General features: G+C 36.7%; 1 protein-coding gene across 1 annotated transcript in view; it reads right to left on the bottom strand.

Moving 5' to 3' along the window:
* The window catches only part of ZMAT4 (zinc finger matrin-type 4), a 347902-nt gene that overhangs the window by 47021 nt on the left and 277959 nt on the right, over positions 1–22922 (bottom strand). The window contains exon 6 of the mRNA XM_047856658.1: positions 855–951. Coding sequence (XP_047712614.1) covers positions 855–951 — 97 coding nt within the window. The remainder of the gene's footprint in view (positions 1–854; positions 952–22922) is intronic.

Genomic DNA, 22922 nt, shown 5'->3' with positions numbered 1-22922 from the left:
ACTTTGAAATCTGACACATAGTGGGTGCTCAATAAATGTTTGTTGAATGAATCATTCATTAATCACAAGGCCTTGATATAGTTAAATTTGTTAAACAATTCTACTAATGAATAGGAGTGAAATTAAAACAATTACACTCAGGAAAATTGCATATTTTTGAGATATTCTTTGCTTTTTCCCCCTATTTTATTAGATTTTATTAGCAGTCCTGGCAGCTACTTTAAAAATGCCTACAAAGCTAATGTCACTGTTTTTTAAAAGATGCACAGTATATTTGTACTGGGAAATATGTAGGTGAAATTATGCCCAATAGCCTTTTCTGGCTATCTGAAATTTGGGAGAAAAATGAAATGAGCTTCCATTTAATTGGAAAATAGCTATGCATGGGAATAACTTAATATAGCAGGGGATTTGTTGGGTTTCTATACTAATCAACAATATTCATCTAGAAATGTTAAGTGGTAGAAGAAAATCATAGAATTTGACTTCACAACACTGAAGTCTGCCACATCCTCCAAACACAGATAAAATTGTTTATTTAGAAACACTTAGTATATCTCTAAAAGTTTCCTGAAGCTTGTGAAAATATGCTGAGCTGCTCTTAAAAAAATTAAAGAATGAAAATAAGCAAACAAAAAAGCCTGTCATTACTTGTGCCAAAAAAGAAGAAGCCATTCTTTAAGTTGTGCTAGGTAGACCCTGGAGGCCTCAACATAAATATCAAGGGAAATTTGAAGATAAAGAGATCCTGTTTCTATTGACTTATTTTGAAATAAGTAAAATGTTAGCCTTTTTTCACCATACTATAAATTATACACAAAAGGCCCGAAGAGTGAGAGCATGAAAGTACCTACTTGGTCTGGTGTTTAGATCCTTTCAGATGGGCATGATACTGTTCTATGGAGTTTAGAGAGACACTGCAGATGGTACATCTGTAATTGCGCCTCAGACCTGTGGACAACAGACAGACTTGATTAGCTGTGTCCTTGCCATCAGCTACCTGAATGCATCCCAGAATCTTTAAAAGTTCAGGACAGAGTATTAGAGGCCATCTGGTCTACCACACCAACCTTTCAATTCTTCCAGAGCCCAGCCAACACGTCCCTTAGCAGAAGTTAGAAGCAGGCTGCTCTATTTCTGGATAACTAAAATTATTAGAACATGCTTCCTTGAGATACAAGGTTTCTGGACATATTTTGACGCAAACAAAGGACGCATTCTTTTTCCTTAAGGCATGGAGACAGGGTAACCTGTTCTCTCTGCAATGAAATTTGAGACTCCAGAGAAAAACTCTGTCTCACTTACTCTTTCAACCCTATTCCAATGGTAGAATCAGAAATTCAGCTTTAGACCTCATTCATTTGAGTTCTTCCAGGGTCATCTTATAAAATGTAAATACCCAAGAGAATGCTGATAATCTAATTCACATAAAAGTTTACATTCCACTCAAGAGTTTAAAAGAAAGGTATTCATTAATTTGCTTATTAGTTTAATTCATTCAATTCATTCATTAATAAAGTATCAACTTTGAACTGGGCTGTAGGGATTCTAAGATGAATAAGATGCTCTTTGCTTTCAAGGATGTTAGCAAAAACTTTGACTTCTTTATAATATTGATTTATCTAGAGTCAAACATGTTAGAATGTAGCTTTAACCAAAAAACTTTAAACATTTGCCACAGTTCAGAGACCCACATTAAAGATATTCCTTCTGCTATAATGTCCCATCAGAGTAGAGAGAAAAGCAAACTTGAAGGCAGGATCTAAAATTTTGGGTTTAAATCCTGGCTCCAATTATTCCTGGTTGTATGATCTAGAGGAAGTCACATAATGTCTTCCTGGCCTCAACATGGAGATAAAGCCATTCATATCACAAGGATGTTCTAAGAATTAGGTGAATAAAATATATTAAAATGATTACCAAGTGACAGTTACTAATTTTCTCCAAAATTCTACGTCTTACTATCAAAAGAGCCAGAATTATAAACAGCTGTAGCAATTTTTTTTTCTGATGAATGCATACCATTTTCTTTCTAAGAGACAAAATCATTCCCATTTTTCTATAAGGAAAATAATGCACAATGTCAGCAGAATTTTGTAACCTGCAATCTGGTGAGTTTACATGAATTATTTGACCTCTCTGGATTTCTGTTTCCTTAAAGGATTTTGGGAAAGACAGAGTGAGATAAAGCATGTATGAAAGAGTGTCTGGTACATAAGAAGTGATCAATATAAATTAGCTATTATTATGATTTCAAAGAGATGTTAAAATGGAACGCTTTTTTTTGCCAATGTCCCAGATGAAGCCCTAAGTTGAAGCCCTACACCCATATTACTAAAGTGAAGTATGAGAACCCCATTTCAAAACATCCAAAGAAAAGAGTCAAGAACCAGTTTCTAATCCCCAGCTGACCACCCACCACCAGTCTGAAAAAGAGGTGGAGAAGAAAGAAAGAGATAGGTGGAGGATTTCCTAAAGGAGACATATTGAACTGTAAGTTTTACTTACCCTCATCCATGTGAATTGGGGGTGTCCTTCTCTCTCACCTCAAACCTATGGGAAAAGAATTCAATGGAACTAACTCCCTAGAGAACTTGAGAAGTGCCTCCTTGCACTCAAGAAGCCATGTACTAGACTCTATACCACCTGCAAGATCCAAAATGCTACAGTCTGTGGCTGGTTAGCCAGCCACCTTGATAGCAAAGCAAGAAAGGTGGCAAGATTGGGCATGGCCTGTATTCTCACAGCTTGTCAGAGTAAAAGGTATGTGTCAGTTTCCCACAGACCATGTGTGTACTGGGTATTAGTGGGGCTAGTTTGGTGATGTCTTGGATATTGGAGTTGGGGGCAATAAGACCTCATCAGAAAGAGGTTAAGAGTGTTCAGCTGGCTAACCTGGAGCTTAAAGTGTCCCCAGAGGAGATACTTAGCCCATATCGAGTAATGCTGAGTTCCTGAGAAAGCCAAGAAATTGCTCCATGAAATGAAGAGTCTGTTTGCAGCCCCCGCCAGATCTGGCAGGATCTATACCAGCTTTGTATGCATATCTATCAAATCAACTCTTATCCCTTTCCCCTTCTTTAATTTTTTTTTTAACTTTTATTCAGTTTTTGAAAGACAGGGGGAGACAGAGCATGAACGGGGAAAGGGCAGAGAGAGAGGGAGACACCGAATCTGAGGCGGGTTCCAGGCTCTGAGCTGTCAGCTCAGAGCCCAACGTGGGGCTCTAACCCACAAACGGTGAGATCATGACCTGAGCGGAAGCTGGACACTTAATCAACTGAGTCACCCAGGCACCTCAATCCCTTTCCCCTTCTAACCTGACACCCTGCCTCCCTCCGCTCTGGAGGAACCTGAGGCAGCCTTCTGAGCTAAAGGGATAAAAGCAAAAGCCCTAGAAGACAAGCAAAGGCCCTGAGCAGAGAAAAAGAAAGGACCCTACTGAACTTTTTTTCACAGCAAATAGGCAGCCCAAGCAAAATCTGAGCTGAGAGAGGGGGGAAAAAGTAACTTTTAATAAAGTTTGGAGATATTTATTTATTTATTTATTTATTTTAAAGTTTATTTATTCTGAGAGTGAGAGTGAACACGAGTAACAGAGGGGCAGAGAATGAGAGACACAGAGAATCCAAAGCAGGCTCTGCACTATCAGCATGGAGCCCAATGTAGGGCCCAAACTCACGAACCGTGAGATCATGACCTGAGCTGAAACCAAGAGCCAGATACTTAACTGACTGAGCCACCCAGGTACCTGAACATTTGGAGATATTTAAAAATTATTTTTCTAGGGGTAGCTGGGTGGCTCAGTCCATTAAGCATCTGACTTCAGCTCAGGTCATGATCTCATGGTTCACGAGTTCAAGCCCTGCACTGGGATCTGTGCTGACATCTCAGAGCCTGGAGCCTGCTTCAGATTCTGTGTCTCCCTGTCTCTCTGCCCCTGCCACTCACATTCTGTTTCTCTATCACACAAATAAATGAATCAATATTAAAAAATTTTAATTATTTTTCTATCCTGGATATATCAATTAATGGCATAGAATTTTTATGTATCTAGGAATGAGAGTAAATAACTCTTTCCAGCTTAAAAGTGTATAAAAAATTCATGAAGCTTATTCTACTTTTTATCCAAGGAGTAGGGAAGCATTAATCCCACAGAGATGGTTTGAAAAGGCAGCAGAGGGCAAGAATAAGGTTGGTCTCTGATAACATCCCTTGAATCCTGCTGACAGAATATTGCAATATCATTAGTAACATGAAAAACAGCAGAAATTCCTGGAGACTTTCAAATTCTTAGGGTCCCCATGCATGTTTCTGGGAAACCTATCTGTCATGTCATATGATAAGCCAGACTGGCCAACGTAAGGACTAAATTGTTTTTGTTTCAGTTTAATTACATAACTGGACACTGATTTACCTAATTGTGATTCAGGTAAGAGTCAATTCAGTTATGGGAAAAAAACAGTAAAACCACAGATCTCTAGGATCTTCCTGGGAAGCACTCTAAGGGACTAAAAGCTTTCCAGGCACACAGGCTGACAGTTCAGAGGCAATAGACAACTGCGGACTCTATTACCTCAAGCAATGACTCCCAAACTTCTGAGTCTGTATGCATCCTCCAGCTGTTGTGCTCAAAAGCAGATTCCCAGGCACAGATTCCAGAGATTCTGACTCTATAATCTTTGGATTGGGCCTGGGAATCTATAAGAAGTCAGAGCTGTAACCCAACCCCCACCACGCGCACACACACACACACACACACACACACTTTAAAAAGTACTGCCCCATTATACTCATACTCCCCTTGGTCACTTAAATTTGTTAGAACAATACTGGGTCTTAAAATAATAATAATAATAACGATAAAGCTTCCATAAAGAAGAGCTGTACTTACATCAACTTTCCATTTCACAGGTGTGCATGACTAAGAAAGATGACCGCAGTCCCTAAACCCAGAGACTGTAAGTTATGACAACCAGCATGTGAGCTGGTTGAATGCTTACCCAGGGCTGATCCATTCTTTCTTTTATGTATGGAATCAGAATATGAAAACCAGCATCAGGCTCTCCTCTCTCCTGAGTTTTCCACCAATGCTGTCATAATAAATGGTAACTACTATTTGCATGGGTCCTCTTCAGACTACAGACTAATCAAAGTTCTCCTCATAACAAATTGAGGTTCAGCTTGGCAACAGGCATAAATATTTATGTTTAAAATGGGCATTTTAAAGATCACCAACAAATCCGAAAAATATTCTGATCTGTGCTTTCCATTACAATTCTCATGCTCTGTCTTCCGACAGAGGTGTGGGCAGGAAATAGCTGGTACTTTATTATGATGTAAAACTACAGGAAGCATAAACTAGAGAGGCACTGGGTATAAACAAGAACAAAGGCAGAGAAGGGGCAGAGGAGTCCTCCCCCACACATTACACAGTGTCCTTGGTGGGAACTTAGGGCTTTATTAATGCTCAGTTGAAATCCTAATTACTTTGGAATTATACAGCTTCTTTTTCCTCAGAAAACTAGAGAATTTTATTAAACAAAAATGCTAACTTTCTTATTCAATTCATTTTCCCTACAATACCATATTAAGAGTATCCTGAAACCTTTGCATACCTGAAAGTTATTTCCATAGGATTGCCAATATGTATTGGAAACTATAGTCACTGCTGCAAGGAGCTGACAGTCCAGTTGGAGAGAGAAGATATGTATACAAATAGCAATAGTGCAAGGTAAATCATAAAAAGTACCACAGTCAGGATGAGTGGAATGGATGGGAATAGAGGAGGAGATGGTTTCTAACTCAGAGGGTCTGGAAAAGCTTCTTGAAGATGCATCGCTTTTGTATTTATATTCCTAGCACAGTGTGTAAAACAGATGGTCCTGGAGTGTTTAGCAGTATGGGAATACTCAATGTGTCTTTTCAAGTCTAGCAAAGCCAGACTTTAGATGCCCTGCAACTTCAGTTGTATCCATTTTATATTAGAGAAACATCATTGCACCTTTATTACAATGCCAAGCAACTTTGCTGAATACCAAGATTGTAGGAGAGAATAAAAGAGACAAAATAATTTTTTGATGGAGCTAGTCAGGTTAAAAGACAAGAAACAAGTAAGTTAATAAAACACAATTAAAGATTGTGAAGGTGTCACACAGGATGTAAACAGGATAATGAGAGGGAAACAGGGAAGAAGAGTGATTTTGGACAGAATGGTCAACAGAGTTCTCTGAGAAGTGTGAAATGAAACCAGAGAGATGAGATTTAGGCTGTGATGTGAAAAACTGATTAAATATTTAATCAAGGAGGAGAATGAATAGCAAGAAGAGAGGACTAGGAATGGAACCATCATGTTGTATTGTGAATTGTGGTGTTTATTCATCTAAATTTATTTGAAGACAGAAAACAATTAAAAAAAAACATAATGTTGTATTGCGAATTGTGGTGTTTATAATGTATATATGTGTATAATATATGAAACCAGTAGCACAAGAATGTATAGGGGCAGAATATTATTGTTAAAAGATCATATTTTACACAGAATGGTAAATATTAGTTCTAAATAGACAGTGGTCATTTAAAGATGCATATTATAATCCCCTAGAAACAAATAAAAAGATATAAAGCTAAAGACCCTATAGAAAAAATTAAGGAAAATAAAAAAATTTTTTTATTAACTCAGAAGGCAGGAAAGGTGTAGGAAAATAGAAAACAGATGGAAAAAAATTGAAAATAGCAAATGGTATAGTGAAATTCAATTATATCAATAATTATATTATATGTAAATGGACCAAACATTCAAAAGGCAGAAATTGTCAGTGTAGATAAAAACCAAGATCTAAATATATACTATCTTCTAGAGGTATACTTCAAATACTTATATGTTGAAAGTAAAAAGATAGAAAAAGACATACCATGCAAGCAATAAGCATAGGAAGTGGAGGTGCACATGTTAATATTAGGCAAAGTAGATTTCAAGACAAGAAATATTACTAGATATAAAAAGGATGTTTTATAACGACAAAGGGAGAAATCCACTGGGAGAATCTAACAATTCTACATGCAGTTGAGATAATGATAAAGCTTATGGATACGTGAGACAAGAACTGGTATAACTACAGGAAGAAATAGACAAGTCTATAATAATAGATTTTAACAGTCCTTTCTCAGTAGTTGATAAAGCAATAAAAAAAAGAAATCAGTAAAGTTAATTAAAAGATCTAAATAAAACTATCAGTGATTTTGTACTAATTGGTATGTATAGAACACTACACTCAACAATTGCAGAATACACAATTTTTTCAAGTGTATCTAGAAAGTAAACTAAGATAGGGAATATGCTGAGCCTTTAAAAAATTGTACTAAATTTCAAATAATTATATTTTGTAGAGTGTTTTTTATTATAATTGAAACAAATAAGTAATAGTAATATTTATAAAAAATAACTAAAATACTTATAAATAACCCGTGACCAAAGAATAAATCCAAATGGAAATTAGGAAATATTTTGAATTGAATGATAACGATAATACTGCATATGAATCAGTCAATCAGTTTTTAGAGGGAGATGTATAGCTTTATATCAGAAAGGAAGAAAGGCCCAAAATCAATGGTCAAAGTTGAAATCCTACGAAACCAGAAAAATACAAGAAAATTAAACCAAAACCAAGTAGAAAAAAAAAAAGAAATAATATAGAGAAGAAATCAAGAAAATAGAAACAAATTATAAAAAAAAAGAAACCCCAAATCTGCTTTTTAGAAAGGATTAATGCACAAATTAGCTTGTAACAAACCTGATGGAGGTCATTAAAACAAGAAACTTAAATTATAAAAATAAAATAATTGTTATTAATACAGATTCTATAGGCATTTTATAAGGATAATAAAAGAATATCATGAACAATTTTATGCCAAAAAATCTGACAAAGCATATTAAATAGACAAATGTCTTTAAAAATTCAACTTACCAAAACTAACACACAGTGAAATAGAATATCAAGATAGCCATTTATCTATTAATGAGATTGAATTTCTTGTCCAAAATTTTCCTACAAAGAAAGATTTAGACCCAGAAAGTTCCTTGGATAATTCTATCAAACATTAAATGATTGCATAACATCAAATTACACAAACTATTTTAGTTAACAGGGAGGAGGAAATACTTCCATACTTGGTTTGAACCAACATAACACTAATAAAAAAGTTTGCATACTCTAAAAGACAATAAAATGGCAAACCAATATTTGTTATGAATATGACCCAAAAATCTGTTAAAAATTAGCAAATCAGAAACACATTATAGATATAGAAGTGTGTGTATATATGTGTGCATATATACATATATCAGTTCCATCATAACCAAGTTTGTTTATTCCAGAAATAAGAGTAGTTTAACATTTAAAAATCAAACAATATAATTCAGTATATTCACAAATAAAATGAGAAAATAATATAGTCTTAATAGATACAGAAATAAGCACTTAACAATTTTAATATCCATCAGTGATCAAAATTCTTGGCACAGTAGAAAATAACTTTCTTAATTTAATAAAGAGCATCTATCAAAAACTTATAGCTAATTATATTAAATGGTGAACTATTGAACAGTTTCCTAAAATCAGAAAAAAAAACAAGAATGTTGCTCTTGTCATTTGTATATAACCTTGCACCAGAGATTCTAGGCAGTGTGGTTAAAAAAAAAAAAAAAAAAAAGAAAGAAAGAAAAATGAAAGGCTTACAGATTGGAAATGAAGAAGTAGAATTGTCCTTATTCATAGAAGATATGATTGTTTATATAGAAGATCTTAAGGAACTGACAAAATAACTCTAGAATAAGTGACTTTAGAAAGGTCACAATACACAAAGCCAGTTGAAAATAAAAATTAAAAGTACCATTATAATAGTATCAAAAATATTTTTAAAAAATTGTTTTAAAGTTTGTTTTTGAGAGGGAGATAGAGACAGAGTGTAAGCGGGGGAGGGGCAGAGAGAGAGGCAGACAAAGAATCTGAGGCAGGCTCCAGGCTCTGAACTGTCAGCACAGAGCCTGATGTAGGGCTCAAACTCACAAGCTGTGAGATCATGACCTGAGTCAAAGTCGGACGCTTAACCAACTGAGCCACCCAAGCGTTCCAGTATCAAACATATTTTAAAACACTTAGGAAGGTATTTAACAAAAGCTGTACAAGACTGAGAACTACAAAACATTATTGAGAGAAATTAAGAACTACCTAAATAGTGACAGAATACACCATATTCATGAACTAAAAGAATCATTACTGTTAAGATATGAGTTCTCCCATAGATTCAATGCAAACTTGATCAGAATTCCAACAGGCTTTTTACAGAAATAGACAAGTGGGTTCTAAAATCTGTGTGGATATATAGCACAATCCCTATCATAATACCACCAGCATTTTTCACAGTTAGAACAAACAATCCTAAAATTTGTATGGAACCACAAAAGACTCCAAATAGCCAAAGCAATCTTGAAAAAGAAAAGCAAAATTGGAGGCATCAAGATTCCAGATTTCAAGCTATATTATCCAATGGAAAAAGACAGTCTTCTTCAACAGATGTTGTTGAGAAAACTGGACAGCAACATGCAGAATGAAACCGGACCACTTTCTTACACCGTACACAAAAGTAAATTCAAAATGGACAAAAGACCTAAGTGTGAGAAGGAAACCATCAAAATCCTAGAGGAGAATGCAGGCAGCAACCCCTTTGACTTCAGCCATAGCCACTTCTTACTAGACAGTCTCTGGAGGCAAGGGAAACAAAAGCAAAAATGAACTAGTGGGATTTCATCAAGATAAAAAGCTTCCGCACAGGGAGGAAAACAACAAACAAAACAACAAACAAAAAAATTTTAGTATCCAAAATCTATAAAGAACTTATCAAACTCAACACCCAAAAAAGAACACAAATAATCCAGTAAAGAAATGGGCAAAATACATGAACAGACACTTTTCCAAAGAAGACATCCAGATGGCTAAAAGACATGAAAAGATGCTCAACATCACTCATCATCAGGGAAATACAAATCAAAACCACGATGAGATACCACCTCACATCTGTCAGAGTGGCTAAAATGAACAACACAAGAAACAACAGGTGTTGGCAAGGATGCAGAGAAAAGGGAACCCTCTTGCACTACTGGTAGGAATGCAAACTGGTGCAGTCATTCTGGAGAAAACTATGGAGGTTCTTTAAAAAGTTAAAAATAGTACTACCCCATGACCCAGCAATTGTACTACCAGGTATTTACACAAAGGATACAAAAATATAGATTCGAAGGGGTACATGCTCCCTGATGATTATAGCAGCATTATCAACAATAGCCAAACTATAGAAAGAGCCCAAGTGTCCATCAACTAATTAATGGATAAAGAAGATGCAGTATTTACATATACAATGGGATATTACTCAGCCATCAAAAAGAATGAAATCTTCCCATTTGCAATGATATGAATGGAGCTAGAGTGAATTATGCTATGCAAAATAAGTCAATCAGAAAAAGACAAATATATGATTTCACTCATATGTGTAATTTAACAAGTAAAACAGATGAACACATGGGAAGGGATGGGGGAAGAGAAGAGAGGGAAACAAACCATAAGAGACTCTTAGTGATAAAGAACAAACTGAGGATTGATGGAGTGAGGTGTGGGGGATGGGTTTAGATGGGTGATGGGTATTAGGGAGGGCACTTGTGATAGGCACTGGGTATCATATATAAGTGATGAAGCACTGAATCCTACTCCTGACACAAACATTGCACTATATGTATGTTAACTAGAATTTAAGTAAAAAAAAATCCATGTAAAAAAATAAAATTTGGTGGAAATTTAAGTAACTAAATGGCCAAAATAACTTGAAAAAAGAAAATTTTCAGGACTCTCACTTAAGGATTTTAAGATTTACTACAAAAGTTGATGTAATCATAACAGTGTTCCATTAGCATATGCATGGAAAAAGTGTATGAGCGGAACACAATAGAGACTCCAGAATTGGATATACACACATAGGGTCAATTGATTTTTTCCAGTTTTATTGAAATATAATTGACATACAGCACTACATAAGTTTAAGATATACCCCATTATGAACTGACATACATATATTGTGAAATGATTACCACAGTAAGTTTAGTTAACATCCTTCATCTCATATAGATTAAAAAAATTTTTTTAAGAAAATAATATTTTCCTTATTGTGAGAATTTTTAGGATCTACCCATTTAGCCACTTTCAAATATACCATATGGCAGTGTTAACTACAGTCATCATGTTGTACATTACATCCCCAGTACTTATTTATTTTATAACTGGAAGTTTGTACCTTTTGACCACTTTCATTGATTTTCAATAAAGGTGTCAAGTCAATTCAAAGGGGGAAAGAAAGCTTTTTCAACAAATGGTGCTAGAACAACTGGATAAATGTCTGAAACAAAAAATGAACATCAACCTATGCCTCAGAGCACACATTAAAATCAAGGTTAATTATAAATTTAAATGTAAAAGCTAAAACTATAAAGCTTCTAGGAAACTATAGGAGAATATCTTCATGAACTTGGCATAGGTACAGATTTCTTAGGGAACAAAACACATTCAACATAAAAAAAATGATAAATTGGATTTTATAAAAAATAAAGCCTCTGTCTATAAAAAGACACTATTAAGAAAATAAAAGATAAGCCACATCCTAAGAAAAAAATATTTGTAATATTTATATCTGATACAACAGTTTTGTCCAGAAGATGTAATTAATTCCTACGTACATGTCAATAATAAAAAGATAACCCAATTTTTCAAAGGAAAAATAATTGATCAGATTAGTCATAAAAAATGATATAAAAATGATCAATAAGCCCATGAAAAGGTGCTCAACATCATTTGTCACCAGGGAAACAAAAATCAAAAGAACAACTAAAAATTCTTTCATGCCCACTACAAATGCTAACATGAAAAAAACAACAATACCAAATGTAAATGACCATGTAGAATAACTGGAATTCTCATACATTCTGGAGGAGATTGCAAAAAAGATAAAACCACTTGGGAAAACTGTGAGTTTCTTCCAAGTTAATCAGGTATTTACCCTAAGTCTCAGACATTCTACTACACACTTATCTCAGAGACACAAAAACTTAGTATAAAAAAAAGAAAAAAAACTTACAAGAATGCTTATAGCAGCTTTATCCCTAATAGCCAAAACCTCAAAACAATCTAAATGTTCATTAACACAAGAATTGATAAGCAAATTATGATATATTTACACAATGAAACAATACCTAGAAACCAAAAAACAAAATAAAAAGAAAACCTGATTTATGCAACAACATTAATGAATCTGAAAACGATAACATGTTGGTAAAGAAGTCAGACACGAAGGAGCATATACTGCATGATTTCACTCATATAAAGTTCAACAAGAGCAAAGCTATTATTGTCTAATAACAGAATTCAGAAAGGTGTTGTCTTTGGGGAGTGGGGGTTGACTGGAAAGGGACACAAGAAAATTTTCCAGAGCAAAGTACTTGTTCTATATCTTGATTGGGATGGTAGGTAAGGGTATATTCATTTACCAAAATTCATCAGATTGTATACCTAAGATATGCATATTTCACTCTGTTAAGAAAAGTTAATGGATGTGATTCTATATGAAAACTTCAGCAAGACTTGAGTTTTGCCAGTTTCTGTTCCTCCTCATTTATACCCTACACGTTCCACTGTTTTACATTACTAGAAAGTACACTTCATTTTCATATTTATGCTTTGATAACCTTGCAACAGGCAAAGAAATATTTCCATATGTTCTATACTAAAGCTAGGGCCATTCTGAAAGATTATTAATAATATAAAAGTAAAAACAATAAGACACTTGGTTTTGAATTATTTCTTTCTCCTCCACTTCTTACACATGCATTAATCAAACAGTCCTCTAAACGGATTTGTCATTTTCCAGTATAAAAAATAGTAGCTAATACTTACATTACATATGCCATACATAAGCACTGTGTGTGCTCACTTTACCCATTTACTCATTAACTCTTTGCAACACCCTATGCGCAGACACTATTGTTATCCTGATTTAACAGATGAGGAAATTGAGGTACAGAGACTTACTTACACAAAATAAGAGCTGGCTGGAGACACAGCTGGATTTTGAACCCATGCATTCTGTTCAAGATTCACACGTAACCACTATGCATACTGCCTCCCATGACAGGTGACTAGGAATGGAATCACAGAAATACAAAAGGCTCTTTAGGGCTCATCTAGTCCAGTGGTCCTCACATTGGCCACTGGAGAATCAACTGCAATTTGTTAACAAAAATCCCAGGTTACTGAATCCCAGATTCAGTAAATCTAGAGTGCAACCTACAAATCTACATTTTTTAAAGCTCCCCAAGGTGAAAGTTTTGGAGAAACCACTGGTATGGTCCAAAACCTCATGGAGGACACATGAAGTTTTTACAAGTAGAATTGTTTTTAAAGGCTTGCACTTTTCTAAATATGGCTGAATTCGACCACTGGCCTCAGTTCTGCTTTGTGCACAAGTTTATTAGCATCTCTCCAAATACATCACATTCTTGAGGAAAGTTATCACGTCCCCTAAGGTTCTATTTACCAGGCTGAAAGTCATTGGCACTTTGACAATGTTCTTCATTATAACATAGGTTCAAGTCTCCTGTATCAGCTCTATCATTACCTTCTGAGTGGCATTTCCTGTTTGTTGATAACATTCTTAAGATATGACCCTGAAACTGAAGGCCAGTTCTGTAGTGTGGTTACATGAGTATACAAGGCATAGCAGGGGGCACCTGGGTGGCTCAGTCAGTTAAGCATCTGACTTCGGCTCAGGTCATGATCTCACGGTCTGTGAGTTCGAGCCCCACATTGGGCTCTGTGCTGACAGCTCGGAGCCTGGAGCCTGCTTCGGACTCTGTGTCTCCCTCTCTCTGACCCTCCCCCATTCGTGCTCTGTCTTTATCTGTCTCAAAATTAAATAAAAATTTAAAAAAAAATTTACAAGGCATAGCAGGACTGTCACAGCCCTTGTGCACCATTAATTCTAACAATACATTTAAAGCTTTGAGAAAGAGAGAGAGAAAGAGAGAAAGAGATAGAGTGTATCTAGAAACGCTGACCCCCTGAAATCTGCACTTACATTGAACCCACTATCAATCAATTTTAAGTCTTTTCCACACAGGTTTCTGCTAAGCCACATATTCATTTCCTCTAATTTTATATTTGATAACTCAGATATTACTGTTTATCTCCATTAAGCTCCATCTCAATGAATTCTACCTACTCTTCTAGGGATAGCAAATATAATGCAGTTCATCTATCAATTCCGATTGGTTGGTAGAGTGCTGTGGCTGCCAGAGTGCCAGATGATGAGCCCTCCATCCAGGTGATAGAGAAAGACTGCCATCATCTGTTAGTCATGTCTATCATTGGTGAGGGGTAGAGTGGTAGTGGCATGCTTTCTATGTCTGTGTCATTCCAGCTCCAGCACACTAACATAAATCATAGAAAAGTCAGGGCAAGGAATATTCTGGTAATTCAGAAAGTCATTGAATGTAAGTGGTAGTTAAAGCTGTAGAAATGGTTAGATCATCTATGGAGATGGTGTAGGTAAAGGGAAGAGAGAAGAGAAGTTAGTACTTCCTGATGTCAGAGCATTAATGATCTGTTATCTCACCCTGATGCACTGGGTAGAAGCCAGGTCCATGACATATCCTGCTCTCTGGATCTCCACCTTTGGTACTGCTGAATCCTGGGCCAGATGTGAGTGTGGGAAGCTGGTTCAAGGTCACCCATATCCCTGAAGCTGGGGCACCAACACTTAGACACAGTCTTCAGTTCCAATTTTGCCTCCCAAGTAGTTTGTCTTCACTCTTCCTTGCCTCACAACCATTTTTTCTTCCTGACTGTCGGCCCTGATAACTTCAGGCCCAACACTAGGTACAGAAGAAATGGCAATACCTAGACTGCCTTACTAGTTCCCATAATTGCCTAAGGTCAGATCCTTATAATAAGTTCCTTATTCTATATTAGTCATGGTGGTTGTACTCCTCTGATCAGACCTTAACTGGTAGAGGTGGTATTGAGGAAGCAGAGAGAACAAAGCTTTTTTAGAAGAATGAAGGAATCACTACTATCATATTTAATCCTTATGGACATTATTAACCCATTTACATGTGATAAAACCATGGTTTAAAGACATCGAAACCACAGTAGTAGCAAGGCACCTGGGTAGCTCAGTCAGTTAAGTGTCCAACTCTTGATTTCGGCTCAGGTCATTATCCCAGGGTTGTGGGATGGAGCCCCATGTCAGGCTCTGCACTGAGTGTGGAGCTTGCTTCAGATTCTCTTTTTCTCTCTCTCTCCCTCTGCCTCTCTCCCCACCTGCTCGCTCTCTCTCTCTCGCTCTCTCTCTCTCTCTCTCAAAAACAAAACAAAACAAAACAAAACCCTACATAATTAGCAAGTGGAAAAGCTAGATCTAAATCTATTTCTGATTTCAAAGCTAATTATCCTAATAACTACATTAGGGCTTTTAATAGAAAAATGGGAGTGAGGGAAGGAAAGTAGAAGAAATCTGTTTCCAAAAAAAACCTTAATTTGAGACTAATATGTGAAATAGACAAGGCATAACTGCTCTCATTGAAATGGGGGTTAGAGGATTCAAACATCACTCAGTTTCCCATCACACTTCAAGCATAGCACTTAGGCTACCCCCAGTAAGGGATTGTGGGCTCTGCAGAGCAGAGTTTCAAAACCACTGAATTTTGTCACGCTACCCCTCCCAAAGATAACATGAGAAATGCTTATATGTCAAGTATTAGACTTGCACTATGGAATATCTCTTCCCTGTGAGTTTAAGTCAAGGTGACCCCCACTAAGACCAGGGTTTGTTGTAGTCCCAGTTAAAGAAGAGACTGTATTCCTCAATCCTAGAGTCTTGACAATGTGCACGATGCTTAAATGCTTAGCCTTCTGAATTCATCCCACTGCCTATGGGCATAGACTGCGGGGTACCAAACAGTCAATTAACAAAGAACACACATTATCTAAAACAATTCTTTCTCTACTTAAATAGTATATATGTGCAGCCTTGAAAATGGAATCATGAGGCAAATAGCTTTGCATCTTCAAAAGCTATTTCCAAACAAACAAAACCTAAAGCTATGGAATAAATTTATTCTCAGTAATTAAAAGACCATTTCAGCCATGTTGGATGCCTGACCCAAGAAAGGACTAGAAAATTGTCACCCTACTGAGAAGACTCAGAAGGGACAGAGTAATTTATTCTTAATATTTAAAAAGCTGCTTCACTGGAAGAAGGCTTAGACGTATTCTACATGGCGGAGAACAGATGACACATTTTCATGCTTTGAGCAAATCAGCCCCATACAACCTTGATTTTAGCCTTAGAGGTTATCAGTACTATTATGGTAATATCCAAAAGATTGAAATTATTTTTCTTTTATTTTTATGAGTTGAATTAAATGTTAAGAAAACAGAAAAGAAATTACCCTGAAATAATCCATTATTTGAATTGTACACAAGTGATTTTTAAAAATATAGTAAATAACCACTTACAACCAAAATGCCTTCATCCTGGTCTGGATATTGATGTGGTACAAATGGAAATTCACAGAACATGAAACGTGCTCTTTCCTTTGAGTCCTAGAGCAGTGCCATCGATCTCTATGGATATAAACAACTAATAACATAGCAGGGGATTTCTTTTATGTAAAGTGTTTTAAAAAAATATTTTTTTCTACAACACAATTGCTGATTACAGATTCCATTATGCCTAAACTAGACTACACTCCTAACATGAAGTTGTGGACTGTGGCATCAAGTTAAACAATGGGTTAAATTAAGGCTCAGATAGTTGTTTGTTACCCAATAGGTGTGTAGGAAAGCATAGATGCATTTCTCTGTCTTGCAGTGGTACGTCTTCAGACCATCTCTTGTGTCTTCCCAAGGGCTAGGGATCACAAGCTGCTGTGATTTCCTTCAAGAACTGTCAGTAGTGCTATTAGGGCCACAGCTGTCAAAGAATTGTGGTATTGACCTTTAAGCTGCATCAGCTGAGGACACAGTAATTGTCACCTCTTTTAGACATCTGCTGAAAGTCCAAATGCATCTTTAGCAACCTTTGCTATGGAGCTGTACCAGCTACCTGGTCAATCAAAAAGTCCCAGGAAGCAGGAGAAGCAGGAGAAGCATTAGTGGTAATTTTTAAGTCTAGCCCAAGAAAGATTCAAAAGTGAAATACAAACAGCAAAAATGTCCTAATTGTCACTATCTCCTTTTAATCACTTTATAAATGAGACTGTGCTCTTTCCCTCTCTCTATCATTCACACACAAACCAACTGTTAGGTACATGAATATAACCTTGGGTGTCCTTCTGGTTCTTTTGTTAGTCCTTCTGGACTGCCTGTAGACATCTATCTACTATGGCCAGGTCCTTACCTTACTTTGAGCAGATAACCTGGCAAACTCTGTGTTAAATCGTGGCTATAGACTGCTTTCCTCCAGGACTGGCCTTTTAATATGGATGTTTGAAATTAAAAAGTCTTCAACACTCAAAGAAAATAACTTTAAAGGTGGAGTTTCAGGGGCAGCTGGGTGGCTCAGTCAGTTGAGCGTCTGACTTCTGCTCAGGTCATGATCTCACGGTTTGTGAGTTCAAGCCCTGTGTTGGGCTCTGCGCTGACAGCTCAGAGCCTGCTTCGGATTCTGTGTCTCCCTCTTTCTCTGCCCCTCCCCCACTCACACTCTGTCTCTCTGAAAAATAAATAATAAACATTAAAAAATATATAAAATAAAAGTGGAGTTTCAGGTTTGGCCAGATGGGTGGGAGAGAGCTTTATGAAGTCAGTGGTGTTCAAATCACTGCAGCCACATAGTGGCCTGTTCTGCCTTTCCCTGGGAGACACCCTGACACACATGGCCCCCCTGCAATTTGAAGAAGTGACTTTTCTTTAGGACACGTGGCAGGAGATTTCCCTATTTAATACCATTATCCCAGCAACCATACCTATTTATAGAAACATGCCTGATCTTGTTTGATTTACAAGGTAACAGAATAGCAAAATGTACAATTTACAGATAGAAGGAATGTGATTCTAGGAAAAGAAAACATTATAAAAAATCTAGAAAAGATGGACTCAATAATTCTCAAATATACTGGAGTCTGAGAATATGGGAAACAACTGATATGGAAGAATCAAGTACCCCTTGATCATATTCAGGGGGAGGAACCTGTATTTTTCCCCTCTTTCAATCTATACTTGTTTTTTAAACCTCCACTCCCTAATCTGTAGACTGAAAATAATAATTTTACCTATTTTTGAGTTATTAGGAAAAATCAAAGAGTTAATATAGTTGAATAACAACCAAACAGCTCAATAAAGGTAAACTACAATTGTTATTGTTAATAATGATGATACTTTGCTTTGGACAAAAATGCAGACTGAACTTATGAATGGGAGAGTCAAAATAATTTAATATTCCAGAATAAATTCTCTTTTTTAGCATTCTGAGGCATATTCAAATTATTCTGGCAAGCTGCCTTCTCTACAGATGCTATTTATACACATCTTTTTTGACAGGTCAAATGCTTCCTTATATACTAATCATCCTATATATTTGCTTGGCATAAAGTTGAATTGAAAATTATCTCTATTCTTCATTAATTTTTTTTTTGAAAACATGGAAGATATGACATTACATGAACTGCTTCTAAGAAAGCTGTTGACACAGTGGATCTCAATATATTTTGTCTGCTTTGTTCTTAAATTGAGTGATTGAGGCTATTGAATAGGTAATTAGCTAAGTTCATAAATTAGATAAAAAGCAAAATGCAGAAGGGTATATTGGAAGTCATCTAATTGCATCTTCTTTATTCTTAAGGAGCACACTCAAGGATCCATCTGAAGACTTGGTTTTTGTCTTCCATTAGCAGTCTCTGTTAACAATGCCATTTATTCTCTAGAGTCCTTGTAAACACTGAGCAGGCAGCGGCTCTGGTGAGAGTGGCAATTCCTATCCAATTGCTCAAACTGACTTCCCAGTAGACTTTGATGTATCTAAATATCTATCTATCTATCTATCCATCCATCCACCCTCTATTATCCATATATCTTTATAATGATATATAATACGACATGATATATGATATTGTTCATGGATTCATATTTACAAAATTATCTACTTGCTAAAATGTATTTTTAATTCCTGAATCAATACTCATGATGCTTTGTGATCATTCCCAGATATGTACAGAGCAGCCCACATGCATGTTTCTGCCTTCTTGTTTCAGCTTTCAAACAGAGATGACCAGAGGATGGAGATGGGAGGGACTAGCCAGTGTAGTCCAACAAATTCCAGCATTGGGGCTGTTGATGATATTTGAATCCCAACTCTGGCACCTATTAGTGGGGTGGCTTCAGGAAAGTCACTTAATGCTTCTGAACCTCATTCTCTTTTTCGTAATATAAAGAAAACTATATGTATGAGTGGTTTGTATGTATGACTCTATATGTATGACTCTATATGTATGAGTGGTTTGTTGAAAAGATTATAATCTTTTTTTTTGAGGGAACGGGGGTGCAGAGAGAGGGAGAGAAAGAATCTTAAGCAGACTCTATGCCTAGTGTGGAGCCCGACAACAGGCTCGATCTCATGACCATGAGATCATGACCTGAGCTGAAATTAAGAGACACATGCCCAACTAACTAAGACACCCAGGCACCCTAAGAAGGTTATAATCTACATGAGATGTGTATACAGACAACTGTATATATTTCCTCTAAGAACAGTGGTTCAGTAGCAGCTCAGTCATAAAGAGGGATTTATAGAATAACTAGCGTAAATAGAGAATCCACTGCATATATTTGCAGTGGGAGGTTGAGGCAGTGTGAGGATCTGAGGGCCATAAGTCATAAAATGCCAAAAATAAAGTTAGGATATTACCTTCTCCCCCTAAAAGAAGAAAGGCAAGAGAGATTTAACTGAAATGTCTGCATTCATAAACCAAGCTTTTTGCTTTCCATTTGGAATCATCCCTCCACAGTGCTCTGCTCTCCAGGCTACCCAGACTCCAATGTTAGAGCCAACCTCCAATCCTCTTTCCACCCTATCCAGCTCAGTTGGCTCCATTTTCAAAATACATCCAGAATCTATTCTTACATTTAAAAATGCAAATTGTTTTCATCATGGTAAATACAAGTAACATAAATTTGCCAACTTGACCGTTTTGAGGTGTACAGTTCAGTGGCATGAAGCACATCCACACTGCTTCACTGCCCTTGATGCCCTCCACCCATGGGACCCTTCTCATGTCACAGAACTAAACTCTGCACCCATTGAATGGTAATGTCCCCTTCCCTTCTACCCCCAGCCCTTGGCAACTTCCATTTTACTTTCTGTCTCTGTGAATGACTGTTCATATGACTGGATTCACACAGTATTTGTCCTCTTGTGGCTGGTTTATTTCCTCTATAGTCATGTCCTCAGGTTCATCCATGTCAGAGGCATGTGTCAGAATCTCCTTCTCTTTTTATGGCTGAATACTATATTCCATTTGTGCATATTGCCACATTTTGTTTTCCCATTCACCCATTGACAGAAACAAGTTGCTTCCCCCTTCTGCCCATTATGGATAATGCTGCCATGAGCGTGGTGTGCACTTCTTTGCTTCAGTACTTGCTTTCAGTTCTTTTGGGTATATACACAGAAGTGGGATATTTGGATAAAATCAATCCAAAATCCATTCTTGACACCTCTGCTGCTACCACCCTAGCCTAAGCCCTGCTTGTTTCCCATCTGAATGATCTCAGTTGGAGTCTACATCCATCTCCCTGCTGCTGTTCTTTCCCTCCCTACTTAGTTCTCAACACAGCAGTCAGAATGACCCAGTGAACAGGTCAGTCCAATGGCTTCCCATCACACTCTGATTACAAGCCAGAGTCATCACAATGGCCTCACACCATCATACTGGTCTGACGTCCCCCCTTGTCTCTCAGCCTCCACATCCTCCACCCTCACCCCATGCTTACCCCTCTGTTCATTGTCAGATCTGTGCATAGCTTGTCCTCAGCAACTTCAGATTGTCATTCAAAAGTCACTTTCTCTGGGAGGTCTTCGTTAACTGTTCTGGTGACACTGCAAACCCCCTCACCTCACTCCCCTCTTTTTTCCCTTCATCTTTCTTCTAGCACTTAGCAGAATCTAACATATTATATATTTTACTTTTTAAAACAACTTTCTGGGGCACCTGGTTGGCTCAGTTGGGTAGGCGTCTGACTTGATTTCAGCTCAGGTCATGATCTCACAGTTTGTGAGATCAAACCGCATGTCGGGCTCTATGCTGACAGCTTGGAGCCTCCTTGGGATTCTCTCTCTCTCTCTCTCTCTCTCTCTCTCTCTCTCTCTCTCTCTCCCCCCACCCCCCACTCATACCCTCTCTCTCTCAGAAGAAATAAATAAATAAGCTTAATTTTTTTTTTCTAGAATGCTGCATTACAATCTGTGTACCAAGCTCTGGTGAGCATCTGATACAAAGAGGCACTCAATAAATATTTGAATGGATAGATGTATGGATGAACAAATGAAATGAATAACCATTTAAAGGTAATATTGATAAAAGATAAATTGAACACTGAAGAAATAATTAATCTTTAGAGAAATATCCAAATGGTCCTTTCCTTTTTGGTTACTTGGATGGGAATATTCATTTAACTATTATTTGAATTTCATGGCTATTTAAAAGCAATGTTTGTGGATGGGGGAGGGGGTGTCAAAAATAACTACAGTGTGGGGCACCTGGGTGGCTCAGTCGGTTAAGACTCTTGATTTCTGCTCAGGTCATGATCTCATAGTTCATGGATTCAAGCTCCACGTCAGGCTCTGCTCTGAGAGTGTGGAACCTGCTTGGGATTCTCTCTATCCCTCTCTCTCTCTGCCCCTTCCCCACTCGCTCTCCCTTTATCTCTCAAAATAAATAAAAACTTAAAAAGATAAGTTTTCCTCCCACCAAGATTCCAATGTGCCTTTCCAAAAGGAAGTATTTGAAGAGACAAAGAGATGTGTATTTTTAAAAACTCCCTGGATTTTGTGATATAAGATTAAACTACAGATTGGGAAAAAAAAAGAACACACAATTAATTTTTTTTCATATGCCATTATGTGATATGCTTATTTTGAACATCAAAGTAAATCACAATGTATGTTATTAAACGGTATAATGAATTTATTGTGGAATTTTTTGTGAACATGTATAGAAAAATAAAATATTAGGCCTGCAATCCCATGAGATAAAATCCCAATAGCTGCAAAATACTTTTGTGATGCTCCAACTGATTGTTTCTAGGTATAAGTATTACCACGTATGTGGAATACCACAGGATTTTTCCTGATCAGACAATACAAATAATTGATCTTTAATCAATAGATACAATGTGGTGGGGAAATCGGACTAGAAAATGTTTAATTCAATAAGTAGACATAGTCAAATCAATCAAAACTTCTTAACAGAAATTTTCTCTCATCTTTTTCCCTCCTCTTTTTTCCATTGCATTTTAATTATCTAATGCTCTGACTTCTTGTCCTACTTGGTTATAAGTCCCTGGAGAACAGAGACTCTCTGATATATTTATGTATATCTAACATAAGGCTCTACACACAGTAGGTGTTCAATTTAGGTCTATAATTAAGGCTAATCAGGAGGGCTTTAATTGTCAAATATACACACAAATATATACAAACACACACATAAATACATACACATACATACACACATAGACATACACATATAGACTTAAATGTTTTCTACACCAACTTTAAGGAAGTTGAGGAGCTAAATTTCCAAGATAAAGCTGAAGGGCTTCACC

Source organism: Prionailurus viverrinus, chromosome B1 (genome assembly GCF_022837055.1).
Source record: "Prionailurus viverrinus isolate Anna chromosome B1, UM_Priviv_1.0, whole genome shotgun sequence".
Taxonomy (NCBI): domain Eukaryota; kingdom Metazoa; phylum Chordata; class Mammalia; order Carnivora; family Felidae; genus Prionailurus; species Prionailurus viverrinus.
Note: the sequence above shows the minus strand (reverse complement) of the source record. Positions and strands in the feature narration are given on the sequence as shown.